At 50.2% G+C, this 25,975-nt stretch overlaps 1 protein-coding gene and 1 long non-coding RNA gene across 4 annotated transcripts in view; one reads left to right on the top strand and one right to left on the bottom strand.

Moving 5' to 3' along the window:
• The window catches only part of LOC122475852, an 89,034-nt gene extending 74,264 nt beyond the window's left edge, over positions 1 to 14,770 (bottom strand). The window contains exon 1 of one of the 2 annotated variants that reach the window (XR_006295322.1): positions 14,493 to 14,770. This is a non-coding gene — a long non-coding RNA (uncharacterized LOC122475852). The remainder of the gene's footprint in view (positions 1 to 14,492) is intronic. The other variant, XR_006295323.1, reaches the window with a different exon arrangement.
• Positions 14,771 to 15,333: 563 nt separating this feature from the next.
• WDR26 (WD repeat domain 26) overlaps positions 15,334 to 25,975 on the top strand; it is a 36,560-nt gene continuing 25,918 nt past the window's right edge. Inside the window, exons 1-4 of one of the 2 annotated variants that reach the window (XM_043567956.1) lie at positions 15,334 to 16,105; positions 17,717 to 17,816; positions 17,918 to 17,974; positions 24,069 to 24,205. In XM_043567956.1, coding sequence (XP_043423891.1) covers positions 15,708 to 16,105; positions 17,717 to 17,816; positions 17,918 to 17,974; positions 24,069 to 24,205 — 692 coding nt within the window. In that variant the 5' untranslated portion in view covers positions 15,334 to 15,707. Of the gene's footprint in view, positions 16,106 to 17,716; positions 17,817 to 17,917; positions 18,023 to 24,068; positions 24,206 to 25,975 lie in introns of both variants that reach the window. The other variant, XM_043567955.1, reaches the window with a different exon arrangement.

Below are 25,975 nucleotides of genomic sequence, written 5' to 3'. Positions count from 1 at the left end.
TCCTGGCTTCACAGAAGAAATCTTAGTTGGTGGGGTTGAAGGAAGCTAGAAGTAGAGACCAGAGATAAGTTCACAAGTAGAAATGAGCCCGTCCAAGGGGCCGTTTGCGTCCTGGATACGTAAAGCATGGCGACTTTTGTTCAGGAAGCCGTGAGGGTGGTGTGTTTGGGGAGGTGCTTACTTGCAATTTATTTCTCCGAATAATGTAGCGTCCGTTCATGTTCTGTCTCTCTCTGTCCCTCCCCTGCTCGAGCTCTGTCTCTCTCTCAAAAATAAATAAACATTAAGAAAGTGTGTTTAAAAATAAATAAATTAAATAAATAAATAAATAAATAAATATGGACTATTAGCTTTAAAAAAAAACAGGGGTGCCTGGGTGGCTCAGTCGGTTGAGCGTCCAACTCTTGGTTTTGGCTCAGGTCATGACCTCATGGTTCATGAGTTCGAGCCCCATGTTGGGCTCTGTGCTGTCAGCACAGCACAGAGCCCGCTTGGGATTCTCTTCCTCTCTCTCTCTCTCTCTCTCTCTCTCTGCCCCTCCCCCACTTGTGCTGGCTCTTCCCCCCTCTCTCTCTCTCAAAATAAATACAGAAACTTAAAAAAAAAAAAAAAAAAGAACAATCTCAGGTCACCACTTTGCCAGCCCCACCTTCGATGACTAAAGGAAGTCACTGGGAACAGAACTGCCCTCAAAGCCAGGAATGTATGACTATCAGGCCTCGCCAGGACATCTGGGCAAGACACCTGGCCATCACGCATGTCAGTCACGGTCACCTTGTCTGAAAAGTTTAGAGGCCCAGATTCCTTTCAATACTAAATGACCACACTGCAGAGTTCAATACACTTTCTAGATGGTCACTTCCCACGGGAACAACGGGGAACATAACTAATAGGAGAAAACCCCCCAAAATAGATCACTGTGCTGTAGCAGGGTCTATCCCACTGTGTAGACGTGGCCTTGGTGTGGCCGGGTTGCTTGGTTAATCAGACACAGGGATGTGAACACTTTTTGGGGCAAGAGAGCCACCCACCCGCAGGGGAGGACGGTGGCGACTGCGGTGGGGAGCACCTCTCTGGGGGACGGAACGAGCGTGGGTCTTTTTTGAACCGAGACCCAGTGTCTCAAGGGAACACTTTGAGCCAGAAAACAAAGCGGGCCGACAGGCTGTCTGGAGCCGTGACTCCTGCTTTTCAAGTTCACGCTCAGCCTACCTGTGGTGAGGCCTGTGGTTGCCACACCGGGGCCGTGTGCTCGAGAGGCTCTCGTTACATAACCCTCGGCCACGGCCCCGCACGTGCACGAGCGGGCACACATGGGATCGCGCACGCTGCGTGCACGGGAAGGGGGTTAGAACACACGAGGCTGCAGGACAGTGACAGGGGTGAGCTCGGGGCCTCCTGCCGCACAGGTTAACAACAGCAGCGTTTCACATTCCTGTGGTGGTATGAACCGTGTGCCTCGGGCGAAACAAAGGCTCCAAGAAGAGTAGAAAGCCAAGCGAGTTCTCAGTGAGCAGCTCCTACCCACAGGCCCTCATGACGCGGGGGACGTGGGGTCGGGCGGGGGAGACTCGGCATCTAGTGCTCCTGTGTCAGCTGTGAACGCCGTTCGGCCACTGCTGGTCAGTGTCCAGCTTGCTCCTGCTCCAAAGAATGAGCCACCTTTGACTCCAAAACCAGCTTTACCCGCTCCCTGCCCCCCTGCGATCTCTCTCTCTCCCCTCCACTCTCTCCACACACACCCCCCCCCAGCTCTCTCTCTCCCCCCAACGCTCTCTCTCCCCACCTCTGCTCTCCCACCCCCCCACCCCCGCTCTCTCTCTCTCTCTCTCTCTCTCTCTCCACTTCTATCTCTCAGAGGCATTTTCTTCACCGCACCCTATGACCGGCCTGGCTTCAGGTAACCAGTGCTCATTCTAAGTCACCTTGTTGTCACCCCGAGGCTTTGTGTTATCTGTTGCCTGAGCCTGGAATGCTCCCAACCCTGATCTTCACGAAGGTGGCTCACAGAGGTCTCGGCCTCCGGGGAGCCCCTCAGAGGGGCCCTCCCCGGCCCTCCAACTCCAAGCATCCCCCCACCCCGCATTCTGTCACGTGACCCTACCCTGATTCCCTGCCTGGCACTTCACACCCCCTCATTTATTTCCTGTGTGTTTCTTTCTTGTCTGTCTCCTCTCGCTAGCATGCAAGCTCCGTGGACGTGGGCATTCTGTGTCTTGTTCACGGACTGTTTCTAGCCGCTACAACAGGGCCTTGCACACGGCCAGTGCTGGAGAGCGCCAGCTGAACGAGCGGACCGACAGTTGGATGAGGGAGGAGGGCAGAGGAGGCCATCCCTGCGAGGGGCCGATGGTGCGCTGGGAATAAGGCAACGAGGACTCCAGAGTCCGCCAGGGAAGACGGACATTTACCCGAACCAGTGTGGTGCAAGAGAAGCTCATGGAAGTGTGTGCAGCTGTCTGCTCGATGGGAATGTGAGGACAGTCTCAGGAAAGGTCAGAGGTGGCCAAATGGGCAAAGGAGACAGAGGGGTGACGGGGAAGGCACCTTGTCGGGGAGCGTCACGGCCAAGCAGCACGTCTGGGAACAGACCGCAGGTTCCAGAGGAGCCCCGCGTGACGCAGTGAGGGGTGTGAGGCCTGGATGGGGTGGGGGCACAGGCCAGTGCAGCCTGGAAGGGGGGGCACGTGCCAGGTCTTAAGAGAGCCTCGCGCACCAGTCCCCGTGCGCTGGATTTCAATCCTCTGAGAGGCGGGAGCCATTGAGGTATTTTTAAGTAGGGAGGAGACATGATGGGTTTTGACTTACAAAGATAGTTTGGGTGGCAGTGAAGGCCACGAGAAGAGAACAGAGCAGAGCACGTGGGTCACTGTCCCCTCTGGGCCTGAAAACGCCCGGATGTCAGCGCCCAGCAGCAACAGAGAAGGAAGAGTGGTCACAGACTGGAAGCTGTTAAAAGGGTGGAATCAGTGGGACTCAGTGACACTCAACGTGCGGGAGGTGACGGACAGGACGGGGCTGTGGTCTGTGTGGCCTCGCGCGTGGGGGTCGAGAGGCGGCCAGGCCAGAGTGGCCGGCTCATGTGAGGCCGCCTCAGGGCCGCCTGCCCAGCCAGTTATCTTCGGCCCTTGAGCCACCGTCGATGATAGGTCCCTCTGATGGGTGCACATCCAGCCCACGACATGGGTGATTTATCTGCTCGTGAAGATCCGCACGTTAGGATTTCAGCGCGGCCGTTCTTGGAGGCACACGCTGGGCCACCGCCACAGAAGCATGACTATTGGTCTAAATATAGACGCGCCTGTCACCTCCGAGAAAGAACAGACCAGAAGCCGTGGTTCCACTCGCTCCGAGGAAGTTTTAAGGGGAGAAAATTGAAGAACAAACCTTGCCCTGTCTCTCACGGCTGTGAATCTAAGCAGCGAACCACGACTGCCTCACCTGCTGCCCTCCTCCTGCCCTCCTGGCTAACTCGGGCTCCAGAATCCTCGAGAGCAGCCCCCTCCCCAAGACAGTTCTCACAGGCCTCAAGGGAGACCTCACAGGGGCTGAAGAGCGGGTACAGCCGGCTGGCTGGCCCAGTGCTCTGCAAGGACCCCACTTCATTCCTTCTGCCCTGCCCCCCTGCCCCGCCCTCTCCCCCCCCCATCCCCCCCCCCACGAGCTGCCACCACGAGAACAAATGCACAATTCGGAAAGCGTGGGCTCTGGTACCTGGCTGCTTGGTCGAATCCTGGCTTTGCCATGTGGGAGCTGTGTGACCCGGGCAAGTTGCCTAGCCTCTCTGTGCCTCCGTCTCGAAAATAACGCGGGAAAATAATGCGGTGATTAAATGAACGAAGCGCACGGTGAGGGCCCAGCAAATGTTCGCTGTTGTTCCCACGGCCGCCCCTCCCAGCCCTGGGGAAGCCTCGCTAAGTCCTAAGACGGGGAGCCCGAGCTGCGGGCATCCTGCTGCCAGCTCAGGGGCAGTGCCCTCCTTCTGCAACATGCTACCAACGGGGCCGGCAGAGCAGGAGAGATGGCGCCCACTGTTTTCTGAAGTTATCATTAGAATGTTCTTGACGGTTTATCCCCACAGCCCTCCCTTCTCACGCCGTCCTCCCGGGACTCACCGCGGTCAGAGTCTTCCGGGCCAGGAGACAAGTGAGTGACAGACACACACGGTCTCCCTCCCTCGGGGAGGGGCTTTGTTACAGGGTCAAGTGGGGCCAGCCTGGCTCCTGCTCCCTTAAGATGGGCTCTTCCCAGGAGAATCCCTCGCTCCTCACCTAAATAGATTTCTGGAGTCTTCCAAAGGGCGGGTTGAGTCGGGTCCTTTGGACGAATGAAAGCCCAGTTGCATCGTTACATTATGTGTAAGTGGAAAACGAGTATAAGCTGTAAAAACATGCTAAATTCAAGACTAAAACAATAGTTCTGAGATGGACTTTTAACTTATCTTGGATGATGAGCTACCTGTCAGCAATCTTAACATTAGGACAGGGAGAGGAAAATGAAATTTTAAACATGATACCCATTCACATTAACATCAAAAACACCCGTCTGGCGCACAGGAATCAATCTTACTGATTAAAGAGGTGCAAAACCTGCCCAGGGAATCCAGAGACATTACCAAGAAAAAAGAAAGAAAACCTATATAAATGGGACAGCATGCCGTGTTCCTGGGCACAAAGGCTCAATGCCGTGAACATATTCGCTTTTCCCAAATTGATCTACGGATCGTATTCGATTCCAGTCAAAATCTTGGCGATTTTTGGTGGAAACTGACAGGATGACTCCATTTTTTTTTTTCTATGAAATGCACAGGACCAAGAGAACCAAGGAAATCTTGAAGAAGAAAAACACAGTTGAAAGATTTACTCTGTCAGATGGCAAGACTTATCATACGATTACAGCAGTTAAGTCAGTACAGTATTAGCACAAACTTTGGCCAGCAAAGGCGCAAAGATACGTGAACCGACCAAGAGAACCAAGAGGGTTTAGAAACAGACGCACACGTGTGCCAGTCTCTAATTCATGGTGACGACACCACGCTGCGGGGCAGAGAGGAAGGCATGGTCTTTGGACCCTCCGGATGTAAACACGGAAAAACAAATGAGCCTTGATCCTACCTCACACCAGTCACAAAGCTAAACTCTAGGGGCGTCTGGCTGGCTCAGATGTAAGAGCGTGTGACTGCCGGTCTCAGGGTCACGAGTTCGAGCCCCACGTTGGGCGGAGAGGTTACATAAGTAAATGAACTTTAAAACAAAAAGTCTCGGAGTGTGGACGTATCCAGGGCAGGCAAAGGATACCTCTGAAGCTTGCAGAGTCTGTCTGAGAAGAGTATCTCCGTGCCCTTGAGGACGGGGAATGACTTCTGAAGTAGGACACAACAAGCACGAACCATAAGGGGAGCAATTGATGAACTGGGTTTCATTAAGAACTTCTGCTCGTCGAGACACCATTAAGAGACTGAAAGCAAACCACACAGCGGGAGAAGGAATTTGCAGGACGTGGGTCCAACAAAACACTCACACTCACAATCCATAAAGAATTCCACAGATCAATGAGAAAGAGGAAACACAATGTTAAAAGGAGGGAGACGCAAAAGACTTGAAAAGGCGCTTCATAAAAGAGAATATCCCATGGCACCCCGCCCCCCAAAAAAAGAACAATTATTTTAAAAGGGCTCAACATGATTAGTCATCAGAAAAACGCAAATTAAAACGACGGTAAGACGCTGCTCAGGTCGGGCAATGTTTGCTTTCGTGGCAGGGGTAGGGGCCTCCCAGGAAAGAATCCAGTGAGCTGCACACTTAGGGATTTATGTGCTCTTCTCTATTTAGGACGCTTTCATAAACATGTTTCCTAAAAAAGCAAGAGACTTGAGAAATCTATCAAGCAAATTTAATGTGGAGACCTGACTGGATCTTGTTTCACACAAGGCAACTGTTAAGAAAGGGTTTGTGAGAATTCGGCCATCAACTGCATATTTGATGATAATGAAGACGTTGTTCCAGCGTTTGGGTGACGTGATGGTGTTGCAGCGAGGTCTTGGGGCGCCTGGGGGGGGGGGGGTGCAGTCGGTTCAGCGTCCAGCTCTTGATTTCGGCTCAGGTCATGATCTCGTGGTTCGTGGGACTGAGCCCTGCGTTGGGCTCTGTGCTGACAGTGCGGAGCCTGCTCGGGATTCTCTCTCTCTCTCTCCCTCCCTCTCCCTTGGGCCCCCCACTCCCGCTCGTGTACACGTAAGTATGAACTCGCTCTCTCAAAATCAATAAACATTTAAAGAAAAAGGACAGTTCTTATCATTTAGAGCTACCTACTGAAGTATAAATATGTACATTATAAATAAAACAATACCTTAGATATGCTTCAGTAATAACCGACGAGGGAGGACAGTAAAACAAGAATAGATGAGTTACTGGCCAGTATTGCTGGACAGTAAGCACCTGGGGATTGCTGCACAGGTGGCCCTTGAACGTGGAGGGCAGGAGCACTGACTCCCCTCCGCAGCCAAAAATCCACGTGTAACTTCTGACTCCCTGAAAACTTAGCTGTTAATAGCCTACCATTGACTGGAAGCCTTGCCAATAATGTCAATAGGCAATTAACACATTTTTATATGCATTATATACTGTATTCTTACAAAAAAGTAAGCTGGAGAAAAGAAAGCGTTAAGAAAATCGTAAGAAAGAGAAAATACGTTCACAGGACTGGGCTCAGCGTATCGAAGAATATCCGTATCTCAGCGGACTTGCGCAGTTGAAAGCTGTGTCGTTCAAGGGTCACCTGTACTGTTGCACTTTTGTGCACGTTTACAATCTTGTATAATAACAAGATTGTATTTTTTTTAATACAATAGCTTATTGTATTTGTAAAAATAGCTTTTTAAAGCTATTGCACAGCCAAGGTGTTATGCTTTGGGGCTATCCGTGACTCCTCTCTGCCACCCGGCCCCGACATAATCAAATCATATCGTGCAGTGACAATGGAAACCATGAACACTGAACCCTCAGGCTACAGGGACCGCAGGAAGTCAACTTGGCCATTCCCTCCTTATCGAGCGGGGTATCTGAAACAGAGGGGCCCACGCCACATCTGCACACTGAGCAGCACAGGAAACGTCTACTCTCAGAGAAGCAGTTAAATAGAAAATATTTACAGAAGAGTAGTCATTGATCTGTACGCTCTGAGGGATATGCCGTCGTCGGAAGGTCTCTTAGCAGCCCGGGTGCCCTCCCTGGAACAGAAGACTCTTAACGGAGGCTCCCACAGCCTCCCTGAGCTAACTCTTTCTGTCTTATGCCCAGACAGTAAGCCTGTGCTGTCCAGCCTCTCTCGGTGTAAAGTCATCAACTAGGAATTCTTGTATAAAACAAGTCTGGGATCCTGGACTGGTGTGGGCTTTCACAGTCGGGAAACAAACGCTTCACGAGAAAAGACTCAAGTGGTTACAAAAATAACATGACTGAGGCCTCCTGACCCAGCGTGTCTCCCAGGAAGCCCTCCAGGTCTAGTCCTTCCTTCTGGCCCTCACTCACCACTTGGCAGTGAAGGCCACCGACTTGATAAGCAAATCTCCAGGTTGCACCTAGCTTAGTTTGCTCCCCCTCTGGGCAACAGGCCATGTCGACAAGGCCTTCTCGGAGAAATGAGCTCTCCCTGTGGTGGCTCCTGGAGGAAGGACCACCTTTTACCGTCCGCCCCAAGAGGCTCACTTATCTATTAATCAGGCTAATGAAACAGTGACGGCTTCAAAGGGAAGAGGCCCAGGTTTCATATACACAGAAAGGGCAAGGTTAAAAAATGAATTTATGGGACTCTTCCATTTTTCTCTTGACCCCCAGAGACCTCAACAGTGGATGCTTTTCTGACTAATACCAGGCATCTCGGAAGAGCGTAGGGGGGGAGCACACAGCTCTGAAGCCTGTGCGCCCAGCTCTCCCCAACACCAGCTACATGGCCCCAAATTGCCAGTGCTTTGGTCTATCACCTGTAAAATGCAGGTAATGTACACGCCTCCCAAGGCCGATGAGATTAAAATAGTACAGTTTGTGTAGAGCGCTCAAAACAATGCTTGGCGTTGGCTCCTCGTGTTATCCTATCACTACAGAAGCCATGGACAGAGAGAACGAGAAGGGAGGCTCCTCGGAAGCCGAAGGAAAAGAACAGTGTTGTTAAGGGGCGCCTGGGCGGCTCTGTGGGTTGACTGTCCAACTTTGGCTCAGGTTATTATTTACGGTTCATGGGTTCGAGTCCCGTATCGGAATCTGTGCTGACAGCTCAGAGCCTGGAGCCTGCTTCCGATTCTGTGTGTCTCTCTCTCTGTCCCTCCCCTGCTCATGCTCTGTCTCTCCGTGTCTCTCAAAAATAAACAATAAATAAATAAATAAATAAATAAATAAATAAATAAAACGCTGTTGTTGAAACTCTGTGGCTAAACTTTACGAACCCATCTATTTCCATCTGTCACCAAACAATATTTGTCAATAATTTGGGGAGAGAGAAAGATATTCTGAGGTAAGAGGTCAGAGGTCTACCAGGAAAGTGGACAGCCTTAGGTTTCAGAAACGTATACAGAAAGGCTGCTCCTTCGGGCGACAATGCAAACCTGACGCACGCTAAATAGGGAGGCTGCAAGTCCGTGCACTGCCCGTCTGGACTCAGACACTGCCACTCCACTCGCCCCAAATCGGAGCTGAGAGCTGCTTGCACTCTCTCGTCGTTAATGACTGGCATCCCTGGGCTCCTTCAAACAACTTTCTAAAATTATTGACGCTATTTTAATGTTTCACATCTGTCTACACGCTTAGTATTAGTAGAGAGAATAATTTCAAAATAAGAATAATGAACCGAAGAGGTCCTGGGAATTAAAACATTAAAATTTTTAATTTTTAAAAGTGTAGCCATTAGGGGCGCCTGGGGGGCTCAGTCGATTAAGTGTCTGACTCTTGGTTTCCAGCCGGGTCATGATCTCACGGCTTTGTGAGTTCAAGTCCTGCATTGGGCTCTGCGCTGGCTGGCCATAGGGAGCCTGCTTAGGATTCCCTCTCTCCCTCTCTCTCTGCCCCTGCCCTGCTCCTGCCGTCTCTGTCTCTCTCAACAATACATAAACGTTAAAAAATGTTAACAGAAGTCTAGCCATTAGACCCTGTGTGTACATTCTGAAAACATATTCTCTTAATTCGAACTTGTTTCTTGTTAACAATCATTAATTGTGTTTTACCATGGACTGTTCTTTAATGATCATAATGCCAGAGAAGCGAACAAACAGCACATATGACACTGAGAATGAGGAATCCTGCCCAAAGGGCTTGCTGTCTACCATGCAGACTCCAGGGGCCGTGAATTATTTAGCTACTTTTCCAAGTTAATAAATAGGAGTGTCTTTTTGCCCTTTATTCCCCAGATGAATTTAACCAAATGAGAGAAAGGGGTGGGTACATTCAGTTAGCAGTCTGGGCACACAGAAGACACAGGTGATGAAAAGGAGACGTAAAGAACGTACAGATTTCATGTCAATTAAATATGCACCACACTGCTTTATCCGGCACGTTTTCATTATGACTAAATTGTCGTGAATATTTTGATGGTTTTTGAGGGTATTTTAAAACACACGAGTACCTTAAAAACATACATTAACACACACACAAAAGAAAGCAAAATCCAAATGACACTTAAAAAAATACTCATAGTTAGAAAATGCAAACACCGAAGGATCAGATGGAGAAAATAGTGCCTTCCCACCGCTGGAGTCCTTCCACCCGAAGGTTTAGGCTTTTCTTGGGGAGCCTGTGTGGCTCAGTCAGTAAAGCGTCCGACTCTTGGTTATGATCTTGCCGTTTGTGAGTTCGAGCCCCACACTGGGCTCCGCGCTGGCAATATTTATTGATGAGTATTATTATATTTATTAATAAGTGTTATTAATTTATTGGTAGATAAATATATTATTAATATAATAAATGCATATTGCTAACAAATAAGTTAAAAAAACAGAACAAAAGGTCAGGCTTTTCTATCCTACTGGAAAAATGACGTATGCACATATGTTGACTTGTTTACTAAAAGAATCATATTTTTTTTCTTTTTTTGTGAGAGAGAGAGAGATTGCAAGTGTGCGTGGGGGAGGGGCAGAGAGAGAGGGAGAGAGAATCTCAAGCGGACTCACGCTCGGCGCGGGGCCTGTCGCAGGGCTCAATCTCAAGACCTGAGTCGGATGCTCAACCGATGGAGCCCCCCAGGCGCCCTAAAAGGAAGCAGATTACGCAGTTTTGCTACATGCATTTTTTCCTTAATAGCGTACGTATCCTGATACTTTCAGATCAGCACAGCTATTACCACATTCTTTTTGCTTTTGCACACGGCGCTTCAGGGAATAGCTTTGCACACAAGGCTTGGTGTTGTAAGTGGTTTTTCAACGCGACCTGCTGCCAAAGTCCATGCAGGCGGCTCCAAGCGGTCTATCCCACTTGTGTGGTTGGAAAAGAACGCGTCTGGTTTCCCGGGTGGATCTGGGTGCTTCGGAAACTTTCCTGGGACGCCCTGATTTACACCCCATGGGTCTCGGGAACAGCACGGGAAAGGCCTGTTTCCGGCTGAGGGACGTGAACGCTTCCGCCTGTTCGCTTTTGAGCGTGAGGGTTCCCGTGGCAATGCGGGAGCCTGTCTTTGCTCTTAGGTCCTTTGCGCTCAGGGCCGCTCAACGCGCCCACCCCCTGCCGCTTACAGGTGCGCCCTGCAGGCTCCCGGCAGGAGGAGATGTTCGCGGAGGAAACAGGGGGGCGCGGAACCGGAGCGAACAGCGGGTAGGACTGCCAGGTTAGCTTGCCTTCGCTAGCGAGCAGGTGTCAGAAACTCCCCCTCACTGAGGACCGACGGTAAGGAGCTGCCTGCCTGGGGGCCGGGGGCGCGGGAACACAGTCACATGGGAGCGTGACCACGGGGTCTACGGCTCAGGACTGGTAAGAACAGGAAAACCATCTTACATCTTGGCACTTAGTTGCCTCAAATCCTTTTCGAAATGACGGCAGGCTTAAGATCTACTTTGAGGGGTGCATGGGTGGCTCATCAGTTAAGCATCTGACTTTGGCTCAGGTCACGATCTCGTGGTTTGCGGGTCTGAGTCCCCGGTCGGCTCTGTGCTGACAGCTCTGAGCCCGGAGCCTGCTTCGGATTCTGTGTCTCCCTCTCTGTCTACCCCTCCCCCACTCATGCTTTGTCTCTCTCAAAAATAAATAAAGACAAATAAAATCTTTTTAAATCCATTTTGAAATCTTTTGACAGCATTTTCCCAAACGTTTGCTGTATTTGTCACCTTGTTTGACTACCACAACAACTCAACAGGTAGGCTGAGGTCATTTTCTGTATGTACTTACAAGACGGAATGACTACAGGGCAGCAAAGTTACACAACTCACCCGAGGTTGATCAGCTAAGTGTCCTGACTCCAAGCACTGTGCTGTTTCCTGATCTCTCCCTCGCCCACCCAAGTCCCAGGCCAGCCTGCGAATGTCAGAACGCTGAAGAAGAGCTAGAAAAGGAGCCAGGGATAGAAACACACCCTCCCCAGGGATACCTGAGATCATGAAAACTACCTCCTCCTAACAAAAATTTAATGAATTGAATAATATTGATGTTGCTAAGTACCAGGTTGAGATACCAAAGCCACATCGTGACAGAATAATAGTCTTGACTCATTTGACAAAGACTTCTATGATAGGGCTGGCTCAGTCGGTGGAGCGTGGGACTCCTGATGTCTGGGTTATTAAGTCTGAGCCCCAATGGGTGCAGAGATTACTTAAAAATAATAAAAACTTAGGGGCACCTGGGTGGCTCAGTCGGTTAAGCATCCAACTTCAGTTCAGGTCATGATCTCACGGTCCGTGGGTTCGAGCCCCGCGTCGGGCTCTGTGCTGACAGCTCAGAGCCTGGAGCCTGCTTCAGTATCTGTGTCTTCCTCCCTCTTCTCTTCTGTCCCTCCCCCACTGAGGCTCTCTCAAAAATAAACATTTAAAAAAATAAAATAATTATTAATAATTAATATTAATTATTAAATATTACAAAGTAAAAAAATTGTGGAAATGTGCTTTTTATCTTATTATAAACACACATACTATCTCAGCTTTTTAAAAAATCCAGTAGCTCTTAATTTTTACGGTTAGATACTGCCCTGGATGGTACTAAGAAGTTGTCATTTCTTGAGTTGTCTTTTTTTCTAAGTCTTTTTTTGAGAATGTCCTACAGAAAAAACATATTTTACTTTGTAAAGCCTAGATACATATCTGTCATTGAAACAAAACCTAATTGCCCTTCCTATGAGTGTTTTCCTTGGATATTATCTATGTTTTCATTCTCTTGGGGACAGAGGTCTAGAAAGGCTCCTCTCTGTGGACTCGAAGGGGTCTTAGTAAATTAGAAAACATTACAAACGGCCTTCAAAGCCGAAGGGCCACACAGGTGCTACTCTAGGATGCTGGAAGTCAGGAAAGCCTCCCTGACGGGGCCCAAAATGAACTGAATCTCGAAAGACGAACTGGAATCAGAAGGGTAGAACTTCAAAAGATGAAATGAGCCCAGCACGTCTAGGGGACAGTCACGAAGGGTTCATAAAGGGAGTGGTAAGGGATAAGGTCGAAAAGAAAGCCTGCGGTCAGTCTTCAGAGAGCAAGACGGACGGTGGATTTCATCCTGGAGGTGATAATGGCATTAGTGAAGGTTGAGTGTACACAGAGCTATTCCAGGATTGTTCTTCCGCACACGGACTGCAAACCCAGCTCTAAAGCCACTCAGAGTTCAGACACCAGGTTCTCCAGCCATATTGTAGCACAGAGAAAAATGCGTGTGCACGTAGACTTCATAAATTCAGAATTCTAGTGACAGCAGTCGGGATCACATAAAAAAAATAGAAAAGCTAGGATATACGTATTAAGTTTAGACAGCAACTGAGCCCAGTTTCTGTGTCTTTTCATCCTGTTTACTTTTTTTTTTTAATTTTTTTTTCAACGTTTATTTATTTTTGGGACAGAGAGAGACAGAGCATGAACGGGGGAGGGGCAGAGAGAGAGGGAGACACAGAATCGGAAACAGGCTCCAGGCTCTGAGCCATCGGCCCAGAGCCCGACGCGGGGCTCGAACTCACGGACCGCGAGATCGTGACCTGGCTGAAGTCGGACGCTTAACCGACTGCGCCACCCAGGCGCCCCCATCCTGTTTACTTTTGTTAATGAAGTGTGAGCCTTATCTGCACTAAGTAACCATTTCCGTAGGAAAGCTATACACTTCACCGAGAACCTATCCTCAATACTGTTAGGAGCCTGACAAATTATTATGAACAACTCTTAATAATAATAAGGTTGTCTAAAGTGAACATACAAACAGGGCTCTCTGAAGGTGTTAACCATCCAGTAATTCAGGCTCTGCTGGCTACAGGGACGGTGCCCTACGATCCTTAGCTGGCACTCGGGTCTGTCTCAGGAGAATAAAAACATCCCAAGTGAGTCACCTTGCGATTACACCGCCACCTGGAAGCATATTTAAGTGATGACAACTACAAAGCTAGGTCTCTGTAGGACCCTGCATGAGACCTCCTCTCCCTTCTTCCAGTCTGAGGATCAACAGAGCTCAGGATTCCTTTACCAATTTCTCCTCGGCATCATCCTTTACCATTTTTCCAAAGTGGAAAAGGACAGTGTCCCAAGGCCCGGTTAAAGCTACCATGACTTGTTATGACGGTAAATTTCAGAGACAGAAAATGCTTAGTTAAGTCCGTGTTTTTTCCAGAGGAAACGACTTAGGAGATAGATTTTTTTTTTTTTTTTTTTAATTTCTGAGAAAACGCACACACTAGGTGTGTGAGCGATCACCCCCACACGTAAATAAAACTCGTTTGGGGTAGGGTAGACCACTCACCAGTGGTCAAGGTTCAGCCCAGTCTTTGCTGCTGCATTTCTGCAGCAACACAAACACGTACATCACAGTGACACGGAAGCCTTACGTTTCACCAAAAAATGTCATGCCTGGATCCCAAGCGGAGTTCAAATCCCGCTGGGAAGAGATGCACTTTTGGAGGAGGCGGATGGAAGGCAGAGGGGCCGCCCCTAGGCAGGTGCCCGAGCACCGCCGGTTTCCCCGCAGCAGCCCACCTCCCCAGGGGGTGCAGGGCTCTCGTCCGCCCGCCGCCCCAGACCCTCGGGCGGCACGCGCAAATTCCAGCTGCTCCACACTAGGACCAGGAGGTTGTTCGCCCGGGGTTACCGCTGGCTGAGCCGCCGGGGCCTCCCACCCTGCGCCTCCTCGTCCAGATCCCGCCGCCCCGTCCGAAGCCCGCCGAGACCCCGACCCCCCTTGACCCCGAACTCGACCCGGCGTCCGCCGACACCAACCCCCACCAGACCCCGGCCCGCGCCGGCCCTGTTTCACCCCCTAACCCCAGCCCCGATGCCTACCCGCGCCGACCTCGACCCTCCTGACCCCGGCCCGCGCCAGACCTGGGGCTGCCGCACTTACTGCTGCTAAGGCGGCCGTCGCGGTCGGGCCCGCGTCCGCGCGGGGCCGGGGTCGGGGCTGGTGTCGCGTCCGGGCAGGGCTGGGGTCGGGGTCGGCGCGGACCGGGGCCGGAGCTGGGGTCGGGGTCACGTCCGGGCAGGGCCGGGGTCGGGGGTGTCGGGGCCGGGATCGAGGACGCGTCCGCGCGGGGCCGGGGTTGGGGGCAGCGGGGCCGAGGTCCGGGTCGAGGCCGCGTCCGCGCGGGGTCGGGGCCGGGGCCGGGGCCGGGGTCGGGGTCGGGGCCGCGTCCGCGCGGGGCCGGGGCCGGGGCCGGCGAGACCGGTGTCGGGGTCGCGTCCGCGCGGGGCCCGGCCCCGGGTCGGGGGCGGCGGGGCCGGGGTCGGGGTCGCGTCCGCGGTCCGCCCGCCCCGCCACCCCGCGCACGTGCCGCCTGACAGGCCCCCCATAGGCTCCATACCTGCCACCGGAAGTGAGTGAGGAGGGCAGTATAGGCATTTCCTGTGACGCGAGCGCCTGGACTCCATTAGGCAGCAGCTGGGGGAAGAATCAACACACCAGGGAGCGGAGCGCAGCCACCGAGCGCCGAGGCGGCCGCTGCCTCCGCCGCCGCCCGCCGCCGCCGCCCGCCAGCGCCGGGGCTCAGCCCCGCGGCGGGCCCCGCGCCCCCCGCCGCCGCCCGCCGACCCCCGGCGCGCCCCCGCCGCGCTCCGAGCCGCCGGGGGGGAGGGGGGGAAGGCCCGGACCCTCCTGCTCCCCCTCCTCCTCCTCCTCCTCCTCCTCCTCCTCCTCCTCTCCCTCCTCCCGCCCCTCCTCCCGCCCCGGCCCCGACCCCCCCCTCCCCGCCCCCGGCCCCCTCGCCCCGACCCTCCCCCGGCCCCCGCCTCGCCCCGCCGGCTTCCCACCACGGCCTCTCTCGGCGAGGAAACTCTGGCCTCCGCTTCCTCCTCCTCCGACTCGGACGCCGGCGGAGCCTCCCCGCCCCCGCGGAAGAAACCCCGAGCCTCGGCGGCGGAGGGAGCAGGAGAGCCCGGGGCTTCGGCAGGCAGAGCAGGCCTCTCCCCTCCGTCCTCGTCGTCCTCGTCCTCGTCCTCGTCGTCGTCGGCCTCCTCCTCCTCCTCCTCCTCCGTGGTGGTGGTGGTGGGCCTGCCCCCGGCCGCGGCCCCCGCCGCCGCCCCCCACCGAAGTAGCGGCCACAGCCTGGTCAGCGGCGGCATCATGCAGGCCAACGGGGCAGGAGGAGGAGGAGGCGGCGGCGGCGGCGGCGGCGGCGGAGGGGGCGGCGGGGGCCAGGGACAGACCCAGGAGCTGGCCTGCCTGTCGGCCCAGAACGGGGAGTCGTCCCCGTCGTCGTCGTCGTCCGCGGGGGACCTGGCCCACGCCAACGGGCTGCTGCCTTCCGCCCCCTCCGCCGCCAGCAACAATAGCAACAGCCTCAACGTCAATAACGGGGTCCCCGGCGGGGCGGCCGCCGCCACCGCCGCCGCCTCGGCCGCCGCCGCGTCCTCGGCCACCCCGGAGCTGGGCAGCAGCCTCAAGAAGAAGAAGCGGCTCTCGCAGTCGGACGAGGATGTCATTCGGCTAATAGGACAGCACCTGAACGGCCTGGGGCTCAAGTAAGTGTCCTCTCCGGGCGGCCGGTGCGGACGGGCCGGTGGGGGGGGGGGGGCGTGGGGGGAGGGGAGGGCAGGGGGGCTGCGCGAACGGGAGGGGGGCCGGGGACTCGTCTGTCGGTGCAGACAGATGCGGGAGTGTGTCCGGGTGCGGGGGGAGGGGCGGACGGAAATAATGGACCTCGGAGGGTTTGTTTTTCGAGTGTATGTGAGAGGCGTCTTTGTGGGACAGCCCCCCGGTCCCCCCCCCCCCACGCCCTGACGGACACCCCCGGGCAGAGCACCAGCCCGGGAGGACAGTCACCTACAAGTGTTCGCCGTGGCGGAGGGGCCGGGACGCTTGGGAGGGAGGCCGCGCAGGAAGCCTGGTGGGAGTGGACGAGTGGAACCCTGTTGTCATTTGAAGGCCCTTGTGTACGAGCAGGAGGCCTGCCACCAACTGCCCCAGGCCGCGGTTTCGGGCCCAGAAAGCCATTGCCTGTGAAAAAGGGACAGCTGATGTGCAGATTCGATGCGGGTGGCCTTGCAGTGCCTAAAGCTGGGTGGGCGAAGGTGGACAGCGACCTGGGCCACAACCCACCGGGCCGTGCGGCACAAAGAAACCCTGCCCGGGTGGAAGGTGGGGTGGGTGGGGGTGCCCTGGACGGCCGGCCAGTTCCGCTTGGAAGCAGGGGCCCCAGTGAGCTCTGGGCCAGCCCGGCTGTGGTTCTGGATTCATAGATTTGGTGGGGGGTGGGGGGGGGCACTTTCTAGAAGTGACTTCAGTGTTCTGATTCTCTGGCAAAACGCACGGAGCTGAGCAAGAAAGCATCGAATCATAAACACAAACATGTAAAGGAGAGAGTCTCAGGTATCGAACTATCTGATGAAAGAAACTACATTCGATCGGTCTTTTCAGCTCACAAAGACAAACACGGCTTCGAAAGATTTCACTTTGCTCCCTGAGGAAAAGGATTAGTATGGAAACAGATTTTGTAAATGTGAACAGAGCATATTACTGAGACCAGAAGCAAGCTGACAGCAGCAGGAGGAAATAACTCGTGACTGTTTGGAACCTACACCATAGTAAATTTGCTATTTTTAGTAGAGCGAGAAAGAGAGTGATTTTTGATGCTGGATTTATTTTAATTTTAAAGAGCGACCTAGTAGAATTTCCGTGCGAACGTGATATCTGGATGTAAGGCCCTTCCTTCCCTAACCCAGGTCGTCCCGATCACCTTATCTGGAGCTGACAGTTTCTGTCTTCTAAAACGTTGTAAGGTGGTTAGTCTGTGCCTCCTGGGTCTTCGTTTATTTGACCCGTCTGTTACGGCACGTCTTTGGAGATTTCATACTTTGCTAAACTGCTGAGGAATTACGTGGTAAAAATCGGAAGAACTTAACTCTGATTCTGGTTTCAAGAAGGCCTTTAACTTGACATAAGCACAGGAAGGTGGCAGTTTAAAAATGCAAGTTTGGTGAGCCAAGCACATTGAAAAGCTCTTTCTCTCTCTCTTTCTCTTCATCGTGAACTTAGCTTGAAAACTTCCGCAACTGTTGTTATGGACGTTAGTGTATTTAGAAGGGTAAACCCTAAAGTTGGCCAGGTCTGTTTACACTGTATCTCTCCTGCAGCCAGACTGTTGATCTCCTCATGCAAGAGTCAGGATGTCGTTTAGAACATCCTTCTGCCACCAAATTCCGAAATCATGTCATGGAAGGAGACTGGGATAAGGTAAAGTAGGGCATATAGAGCTGTGTGACTGCTGCTAAAATTATATATTTGAGTGTGCATCCGGTGACATTTCTGTTTTTCTTTTATACCAATTTTTGCAGGCAGAAAATGACCTGAATGAACTAAAGCCCTTAGTGCATTCTCCTCATGCTATTGTGGTAAGAGGCGCACTTGAAATCTCTCAAACGTTGTTGGGAATAATTGTGGTAAATACACTTTTGTTCTTAGTTTCACATTCATGCTTATTTTAGTAGGTTATTGATAATTGTAGGCTTCTGTTACCTATAAAAGATAAAGCCTAAAAATTGTTAAATTTTGCATAGTTAAGTTTGTAAACTGCGATGAGTGTTAATGATTTAAAGTCTTGAGTTTTATGTCTTGCAAATCGTGTTAAACGTCTTTAAAGTCATGTTTAATAGATGTGTCGTCTGAACCTAGTTGATAAATTAAGCTTCTACAGAATTGATCGAGAGGTGTTTGTGCTCTCGGTGCCATTAAGAACAGTTTTATGTGGAATCAAACATAAGTTCTACTTTTCTATTACCTATACTGAACGTACCGGCAAAGGAGATGTATCCTAAGGATGCAAAGGAGATCTATCCTAAGTAGCTGGTACATTGTCTTTTTTTTCTTTAATCTTTGGGAATCACAGTCCATTCAGGCCAACTCCTTCGGTGTGCTCACCATTTTCCATTCTCGCAGTCGGGTGAACTGACAGTGTCTGAGTTGGTCAGTGTATACTGGTCTGGTAGGGGGTTTGTGAGCAGATCTGACCACGGAGCTCGGCTCACAGGCCTTCTTTCCCTGACGAGGTCAACTTAGTAGTTAAACTGGTTAGCCTCTCTGCTCAGTCTTCAGGAACCTTTTATACTGAGAGGACCTCAATTCTTCTGTAGATGTCGGTGAGGGAGAGGAGGGGATAAGATGTTCTGAGTGCCTGTGATTGGAAACCATGGAGAATCAGCTGCAGGCTCCTGGCCTTTTAACTTCTAGCTGATTCATTTGTTGTCAAAAGCAGTTTCCTGTCTGGTGGGGGAGGGAAGGAGCACCAATAGGAAGTGAAGTAGGGAAACCAGCTGTTTGTTAAATATTAGTAAGTGACTACTGTTACCTTTGGTTGTTGTTGTGTTGTTGTTGTTGTTGTTGTTTTAATTAGGCCAAACATTAATCTTTCTGCTTTTGTCCGTAAACCTAACAGGGTCTCTTATTTTTGTTTTTGGCGTGTGTGTGTGAATCTTAATTACAAAAGAGTTTTCAAATTCATGATACGATTTTATACAATAATATATAATCCTAGGGAATAGACTTAAGGCGAATTAAAGGTACAAAGTATGAACAAATGTGGATTAGTTTAAATTGATGATCTAGTATACATGGTTTTGCTTTCAGTAAATACTTAAATATTAAAATTTTTACTTTTGAATCAGATGATTGATAATAAAATAACTCGTGAAATAATCAGTTCCCTGTCAAATATTAAAAATGAAAACAGAAGTTAAACATCTATATTTAAGAGGGTTATAAATTTTCCAGCAGTTATAAGTTTTCCCCAGTCATTATGTTTGGGTTTTATCAAAACAAACAAACAAACAAACAAAACAACCAAGTATATTTTAATGGAGCAGTTTCTCATAAGCGATTAGCTCTGGCAGAATGGAAGATAACCCTGAAATAAAGACAAAAAATATAAGTGTGTGAGTTTGGGGGAGATTGTTTGCCTTTTGTAAGCTTTGCTTCAAATTACATTTGTAATTTAGTAGTGAAATTTTAATAGGCTCACTTCCTATTTTTTTCTTATAGAAATGTGGGGCTTGTGTCTTGGATTTAGGGTATGACTGTCTCATTTGAAATCTTCATTAGAAGCAACATGTAAACTCAGGAAAGGTAGTTGTAGATAATGAGGAGGAATCCTTTCTTTTTACAGCCTGTTCAGTCTGTAGAACGTTCTAGGATCTAATAAAAGATGAAGCTTAAATCTCTGGCTGAGCCTCACGCCATCAAACTTTTTAGGTATTTATACGAAGAGAAAGGTTCCAGGTTTAAGATCCAGTTCAGCATTTTATCACCCTTCGAGTCTGTGTTCAGATTTGCTCCTCTCCGCACTCGATCTCCAGAAAGATCATCTAATCCAAGCGTAGTTGTAATAATGCCATGGAACACAACATGGAGCTTTCTTTTAGCGTCATTATTCTTACTGTATGCCCAGACACGTTTGATGACTTAGTCTAGGCTAAAATTGTATTTTACTTTTTAAACTTTTCTTTCAAGTTTATTTATTTTGCGAGAGAGAGAGAGAGTAAGAGCATGTGGGAGGGGGAGAGAGAATCCCAAGCAGGCTCTGTGCAGGGCCCGACTTGGGGCTCAAACCCACAAAACCATGAAATCATGACCTGAGCCAAAATCAAGAGTCCGGCGCTTAACCCAACTGAGCCACCCAGACGCCCCTATATTTTATTTTTTAAACTCAAATACTTTTATTCACCCAATCTACTCCCTGCCCGCCTGCCCCCCCCCCCCCAAATACCATATTTTTAAATGCTTTCCAGTCAGATGATACCAGAAATAGCAGAATTTGCTCTGGACTTTCTGGAAAGTGAGCTCGTGAATCAACATTTTTCATTTTGGGTTCAAATATGGTTTGACACGTTTGGGGAGTTTGGGTTGGTAGTAGAGGCCAGTAGAATAGGAAACTCGGTCTAAAAGTTTTATGTATTTTTTTTTAATTTTTTTTTTAAACGTTTTTATTTATTTTTGAGACAGAGAGAGACAGAGCATGAACGGGGGAGGGTCACAGAGAGAGGGAGACACAGAATCTGAAACAGGCTCCAGGCTCTGAGCTGTCAGCACAGAGCCCGACACGGGGCTCGAACTCACGGACCGCGAGATCATGACCTGAGCCGAAGTGGGACACTCAACCGACCAAGCCACCCAGGCGCCCCTAAAAGTTTTATGTATTTTTTAATGTATAGAAATGTGCTTAAGAAAAGTGTTCAAATGCTAATTGGAGGGACAGAGATTAACTAGTGTATTTTGAAGTTAAATAGGGAGGGGTTTTGAAAGCCATGGTTTAAATAGAATTCATTTCCCCTTTCCTCTGAGTCATGGTTTAATTGCTACGACTTGGTTATAACCTTATTCCAGAGTTAGTGAGAGGCCCTCCTGAGTTAGCTAGGAGGCTGCCCGGGATAACCAGACTTCCTGTGCAACTTCGGGGTTTTCCTTCCCGTTGAATGGTGGGAGGAAAGAGTGAAGCAGCCCCGATACTGGGTGGGCCGGTGGGGTGGGGTGGTGGGGGACAGGGTTTACCACGTGGAGCTGTCCCTTATCCATTTCTTGCGTTAGATGGTAGAAGGGACAGAGACTCCCGGGGCGGAAGGGCTCTGAGAGATGATCAGAGGACACAAATAATCTCTCACAGAGGTCCCCCTAGGAGCTGGGAGAAAACAGAAAGGGGAGCCTGTTTTCTTAGCCTCTTTCTTTCTTCATTTGAGAAGCTTGTGCTCTTAAAGCAAAAAAAAAGTTAATAATGCTCTGTCTCCAGCTCAGCAAACTTTACTTTTGCCGAATTTTTTAAAACTTTTTTGGTAAATAATTAACATCATTTATGAACGATGTTAATTTTCTTGAACTTGTGTTTACAGTTTTGGGAAATAAAACTGGGAAGTTTTTTGGGAAGTAAGTCACAGTTGTACTCTTCACCCTTCTCATACACGTCAAATACAAATCGAACTGATCTTTAGGAGAATAAATATTTTCTCTTGCAACCAAATCGCTCGCCGTGTTTGGCCAGCGGTGTGTCACTCGCCATGCCCGCCACCAGGATTTGGTGCCCCTGCGAGGGTATTCTCTGTCTCAATCCGGATAGAAGGCCTCCTCGGGTAGTCTGTGCACTGCCTGTCTGGCGTGCCCCGTATGTACAGGGAATGCGTGTTCACACCGGCTTCTCCGACCACGTCCTCTGCCTGTGTCCTGTGCTGCCTCTGCCCCTTAGGAAGAGAGTAACGTCGTATCGCAGGCTCTTGGTGGCAAGATAAAGGGGAAGTCCCACTCGGGGCACTGTCCCCACCTACACTGAGCGGGGGTGTGCCTGGAACCTAATGATGGATACCCAGAAAATAAAGGTTCGCCCTGAGTGCTAAAAAAGTAATTTTCTCCAAGTTTCCAATTGCCGAGAAAATTTATTGAAGAAATCAAGTACACATACTATTGGCCAGTTCCATGTGGCATTTAAATGAAAAATTTTGCCGCTAAACAGGATTCTCAAGTTTAATTAGAAACACTACGTGAAATGAAACTTGTAACAGCAGACTGATAAATGGAAATCTACATTTCATAGAGGTTTTTTTTTTTTTTTCTTTCCAGAAGATAAAATGGTGAGAATATCCAGGATAACTTCAAATATAAAATTCTTTTGTTTTTAAGTTGGTCTTTTGGTTTTTGTCACCTGATGGACTTCAAAGTATTTTTTTATTTGACACACAGAGGTTAGCTTTTGGCTCCATGAACAACACGCTTTGCAGGGCGTCTTGGTCCTGGTCTGTCTCTGAAGCATTCACTAGGCAGTCTGACTTTTAAGTGTAAAATTGGGTAAGGGTAAATTCTAGAGTTGTAGGAGCTTATGTTACAGTTTGAAATTTTTTTCATCGTTCTTCAGTTACAAGTTGAAGTTCTAGATGATCACCAAATATATGCAGTATGTCTTATAAACAATGTGTCTAAATGTAGGCCTAAGTGACAGGGTTTGTTTCGTTTACTTTTGCTAGAAACCATTTTTCTAAGCTTGTACGTATGCCTTTTTTCTGAATACTGCCTAATAGAAAACCGTGTAGGGGCGCCTATGGGTCAGTCGGTGAAGCGTCCGACTTAGGCTCAGGTCATGATCTCACGGTTCGTGGGTTGGAGCCCCGTGTCGGGCTCTGTGCTGACAGCTTGGAGCCTGGAGCCTGCTTGGATTCTGTGTCTCCCTCTCTTTCTGCCCCTCCCCTGCTTTGTGTCTCAAAAAAATAAATAAACGTTAAAAAAAATTTTTTTTTTTTTTTAATGTAGGGAGGCTCATGGTACCCTTAACTCTGTGAAGAAATAATTTCACCACGCCATTTTTGGGTAGCAGTATACAAATAATGTTTTCACAGTAAGCCTCTTACTGAAGAAGAAGAGACTATCGTTTGGTTTTTTCTTTTAAGTAGACTTAAAATCTTTGCCACCGAGTTCCTTGGGGTCTCGAATATGACTGACGTTCTGCACCTGTGGCCTGCTCAGGCGCCACAGGCAGAGGTGACAAGAGAGCCCCTGTAAGCAGGGGTCTTCGATTGTAAAAGATTCTCACCTGGCTGCTCATAAGTATCTCTTTTCCAGCTAATACTAGAGTAAAGGGACATTAAAAAGAATTAGAACCAAACTCATTCCAGAAAAAACTAAATGTGAAAGTGCTTCGTAAAGCTGGAAGTGGTTTGTCATTTTGGGGGCAAAGAGCTGATAATTGTCTGCCTCCCAGTTCAGGGCTTCAAGAGCTCTGGTTGTTCCCAGTCCCCAAACACGAAACTGGAATCCTTCTGCAGACTTTTCAGGTTAGCTTTTTTTCTTTTCTTTTTTTTTTTTTTTTTAAGTTTATTTACTTTGAGAGAAAGAGAACACGTGAGGGGCAGAAAGAGAGGGAGAAGGAATCCCAAGCAGGCACCGCACTCAGTGCAGAGCCCAACTCGGGGTTCGAACTCACGAACTCCGAGCTCATGACCTGAGCTGAAAGCAAGAGTCGTGTGCTTAACCGGCTGAGCCACCCGGGCGCCCCTGCATTGTACTTTTTAAATGATTCCTCTGAGAACCAGTTTTTCTGTCTTTTCCAAACTTGTTGCATAAAACCCCCTAATGCAATTATAAAAGTCAGGTGTTTAAAACAAATTTAGAATACTTGGAATAGTTCTGAATTTTCACAAAAGAAAGAAAACTCTAGGTGGATGTTTTAAGGGCAGAGTTCGTGTTTCCCTGTGTTGATGATGCGATGGTCACTAGTGGCCTTCCCTGACCTGCGATTGTGCGTTGAAAGCAGAGTTGTATTAAGATGTGGGATTGCGCAGTCACATCTCATCTGCTGTGACTCTGTTAACCCGAAATGTTTGAGTCATCGTAGAGCTTTATGAAAAGTTATTTTCAAAGGGCATAGTCGAATGGTTTCTACTGTTCTGTTTAGGCACAAACATTTTCTGAAACTTCCGTCAACTTTTTTCCCCTGACTGCTGCTTTCTGTCATGTCAGAGGATGAAGTTTTTGCTGCTGCAGCAGAAGTACCTGGAGTACCTGGAGGACGGCAAGGTCCTGGAGGCACTTCAAGTTCTGCGCTGCGAGTTGACGCCACTGAAATACAACACGGAGCGCATCCACGTTCTCAGCGGGTAAGGAGGCCCGGCCCGAGCCAGGCCGATGAGGGGGCCGCTCCCGAGTCCCTCTCCTTAACGGCGTGCCCGCACCTGAAGATGGCTGAACTCTTGGGCCGCGTTCGTCTGGATAAACTCGCTCACGTGTCCAAGCCGTTGTTGTCCTCACGGGAGGCTCTGGGATCAGCCACGCGAGAGGGTGAAAAAAGAAGCGCGTGCTGCCATTTCGTGGTCTTACGGGAAAGCCCTGTGGCACGACTGTCTGCGAAGACAGTGGGCAGCGAGGCTTCCGGTGCGAAGCGTCGGACACTTCTGTTCCCGCGTGCCCGTCGCGTCCCGGGCCCTTGCCAGGCGCCCCACTGGAGCCTCGCGTCAGTCGCGTGCGTGTCGGGGGGCCGTGGGGCTTGGATCCGGCCCCCCTCCCAGCCGCGCGCACGCTCTGGGCCGTGCCTTCAGGTGCCTTCTGTGCACGAGGCTCCCGCTTCCCCGCGCGTGTCTCTCGCCTGCGTGACGTCTTCGGGGTGTCTCCAGGGTGTGTCGGGTGAATGCTCACAGCAGAGCTCGCCAGTCCGCTTGCCCCCTCCCCCCACCCCCGCTCTCACTTTCTTGCCTCTGTAAACCGTAAGACCTTCTACCCACTCGTCCGAACAAAAAGCCCAAGGTTCATCCTTGCAGGTGTTTAACCCTTTCGCTCTGCTGTGTGTCGGCCCAACTCTAAAACCTACCCGATCTGTCCAGTTCTCTCCGTCTCCACCGTTTCCACCCTAGTTAGTCCACACCAGCTCTCCTAGACTATTCCCGTACCCTCCTCATGAGTCCCACTGTATGTGTTCTTGCTCCTCTAATGGCACACGGTTCACGCAGCAGCTGGCTAGATACAGAAGTAAAACCGTACATTAAGTCATTTCTCTCCCTGTCTTAAAATCCAGAATCTCTGCTTAAGCCCACATGCTTGCTGGTCCTTCCCTGCCGTCTTTTCCTTGATCCATTCGCTCCAGTGACACGAATGTTTTTTCTGTTCCTTAACTTGCCAGGCCACTTACACTGCCTGTTCCCTCTATCTTAGATGCTCTTCCCCTGATCTTTTCGGAGGAGCTACTAGTTGCTAGGGTCCCAGCCCAAATATCCTCTCCTAAAACCACCCCCCAGGCGTTCTCTGTCACATCGCTGTGCTTCATGTTTTTCTTCATAGCAGTTTTTATTATAGGACAGGGCCCCAGCATCCAGGACAGCATTGACAGGTGATGAGTTTCCAGATACAAAATGATGGGTAAAAACGATGGACCCAGAGAGGCATAGGGTTCATTTTAGGGTTTTTGAGGAAAAGGAAACAACGTCAGAGAAGCGACGTAGCCAGTCCAGGATACAGCTAACACACCACCAAGAGCCGAGACCCAGACTCCGGCTTGACTGATTCCAGAGTCGCCGGTCCACACCCGCTGCCTCTGGAAATGGTGCTGCCGCTGGATGTCCTACGGTAGCTGACCGCTTCCTTCCTTCTGTTTACCTCTCCGACAGGGGGTCTGGTTTCTGTGTCAGCTAAAGAACATTCCCATGACGAGGTTTGTCTTGTCTGGTCACAGAACACGTAACTTTATCACATAGCCTTTATTCCAGAATGACCTTCATCCCGTGTGTCCCTTGAGTGTTTCACGTTAAGGAAATGGCCCAGAGATGGCCAGGTGTGGACTTGGCGTTCAGACCCGTGGTTTCTTCCTCTCACCCTCTCCTTCCTTTCAGTTACACTCTGTGGTTTCCCATAAACAGGTTCATTTGAAACCTTAAAGT

Source organism: Prionailurus bengalensis, chromosome E4 (assembly GCF_016509475.1).
Source record: "Prionailurus bengalensis isolate Pbe53 chromosome E4, Fcat_Pben_1.1_paternal_pri, whole genome shotgun sequence".
Classification (NCBI taxonomy): Eukaryota; Metazoa; Chordata; class Mammalia; order Carnivora; family Felidae; genus Prionailurus; species Prionailurus bengalensis.
This window is presented reverse-complemented; position numbering and strand designations above follow the sequence as displayed.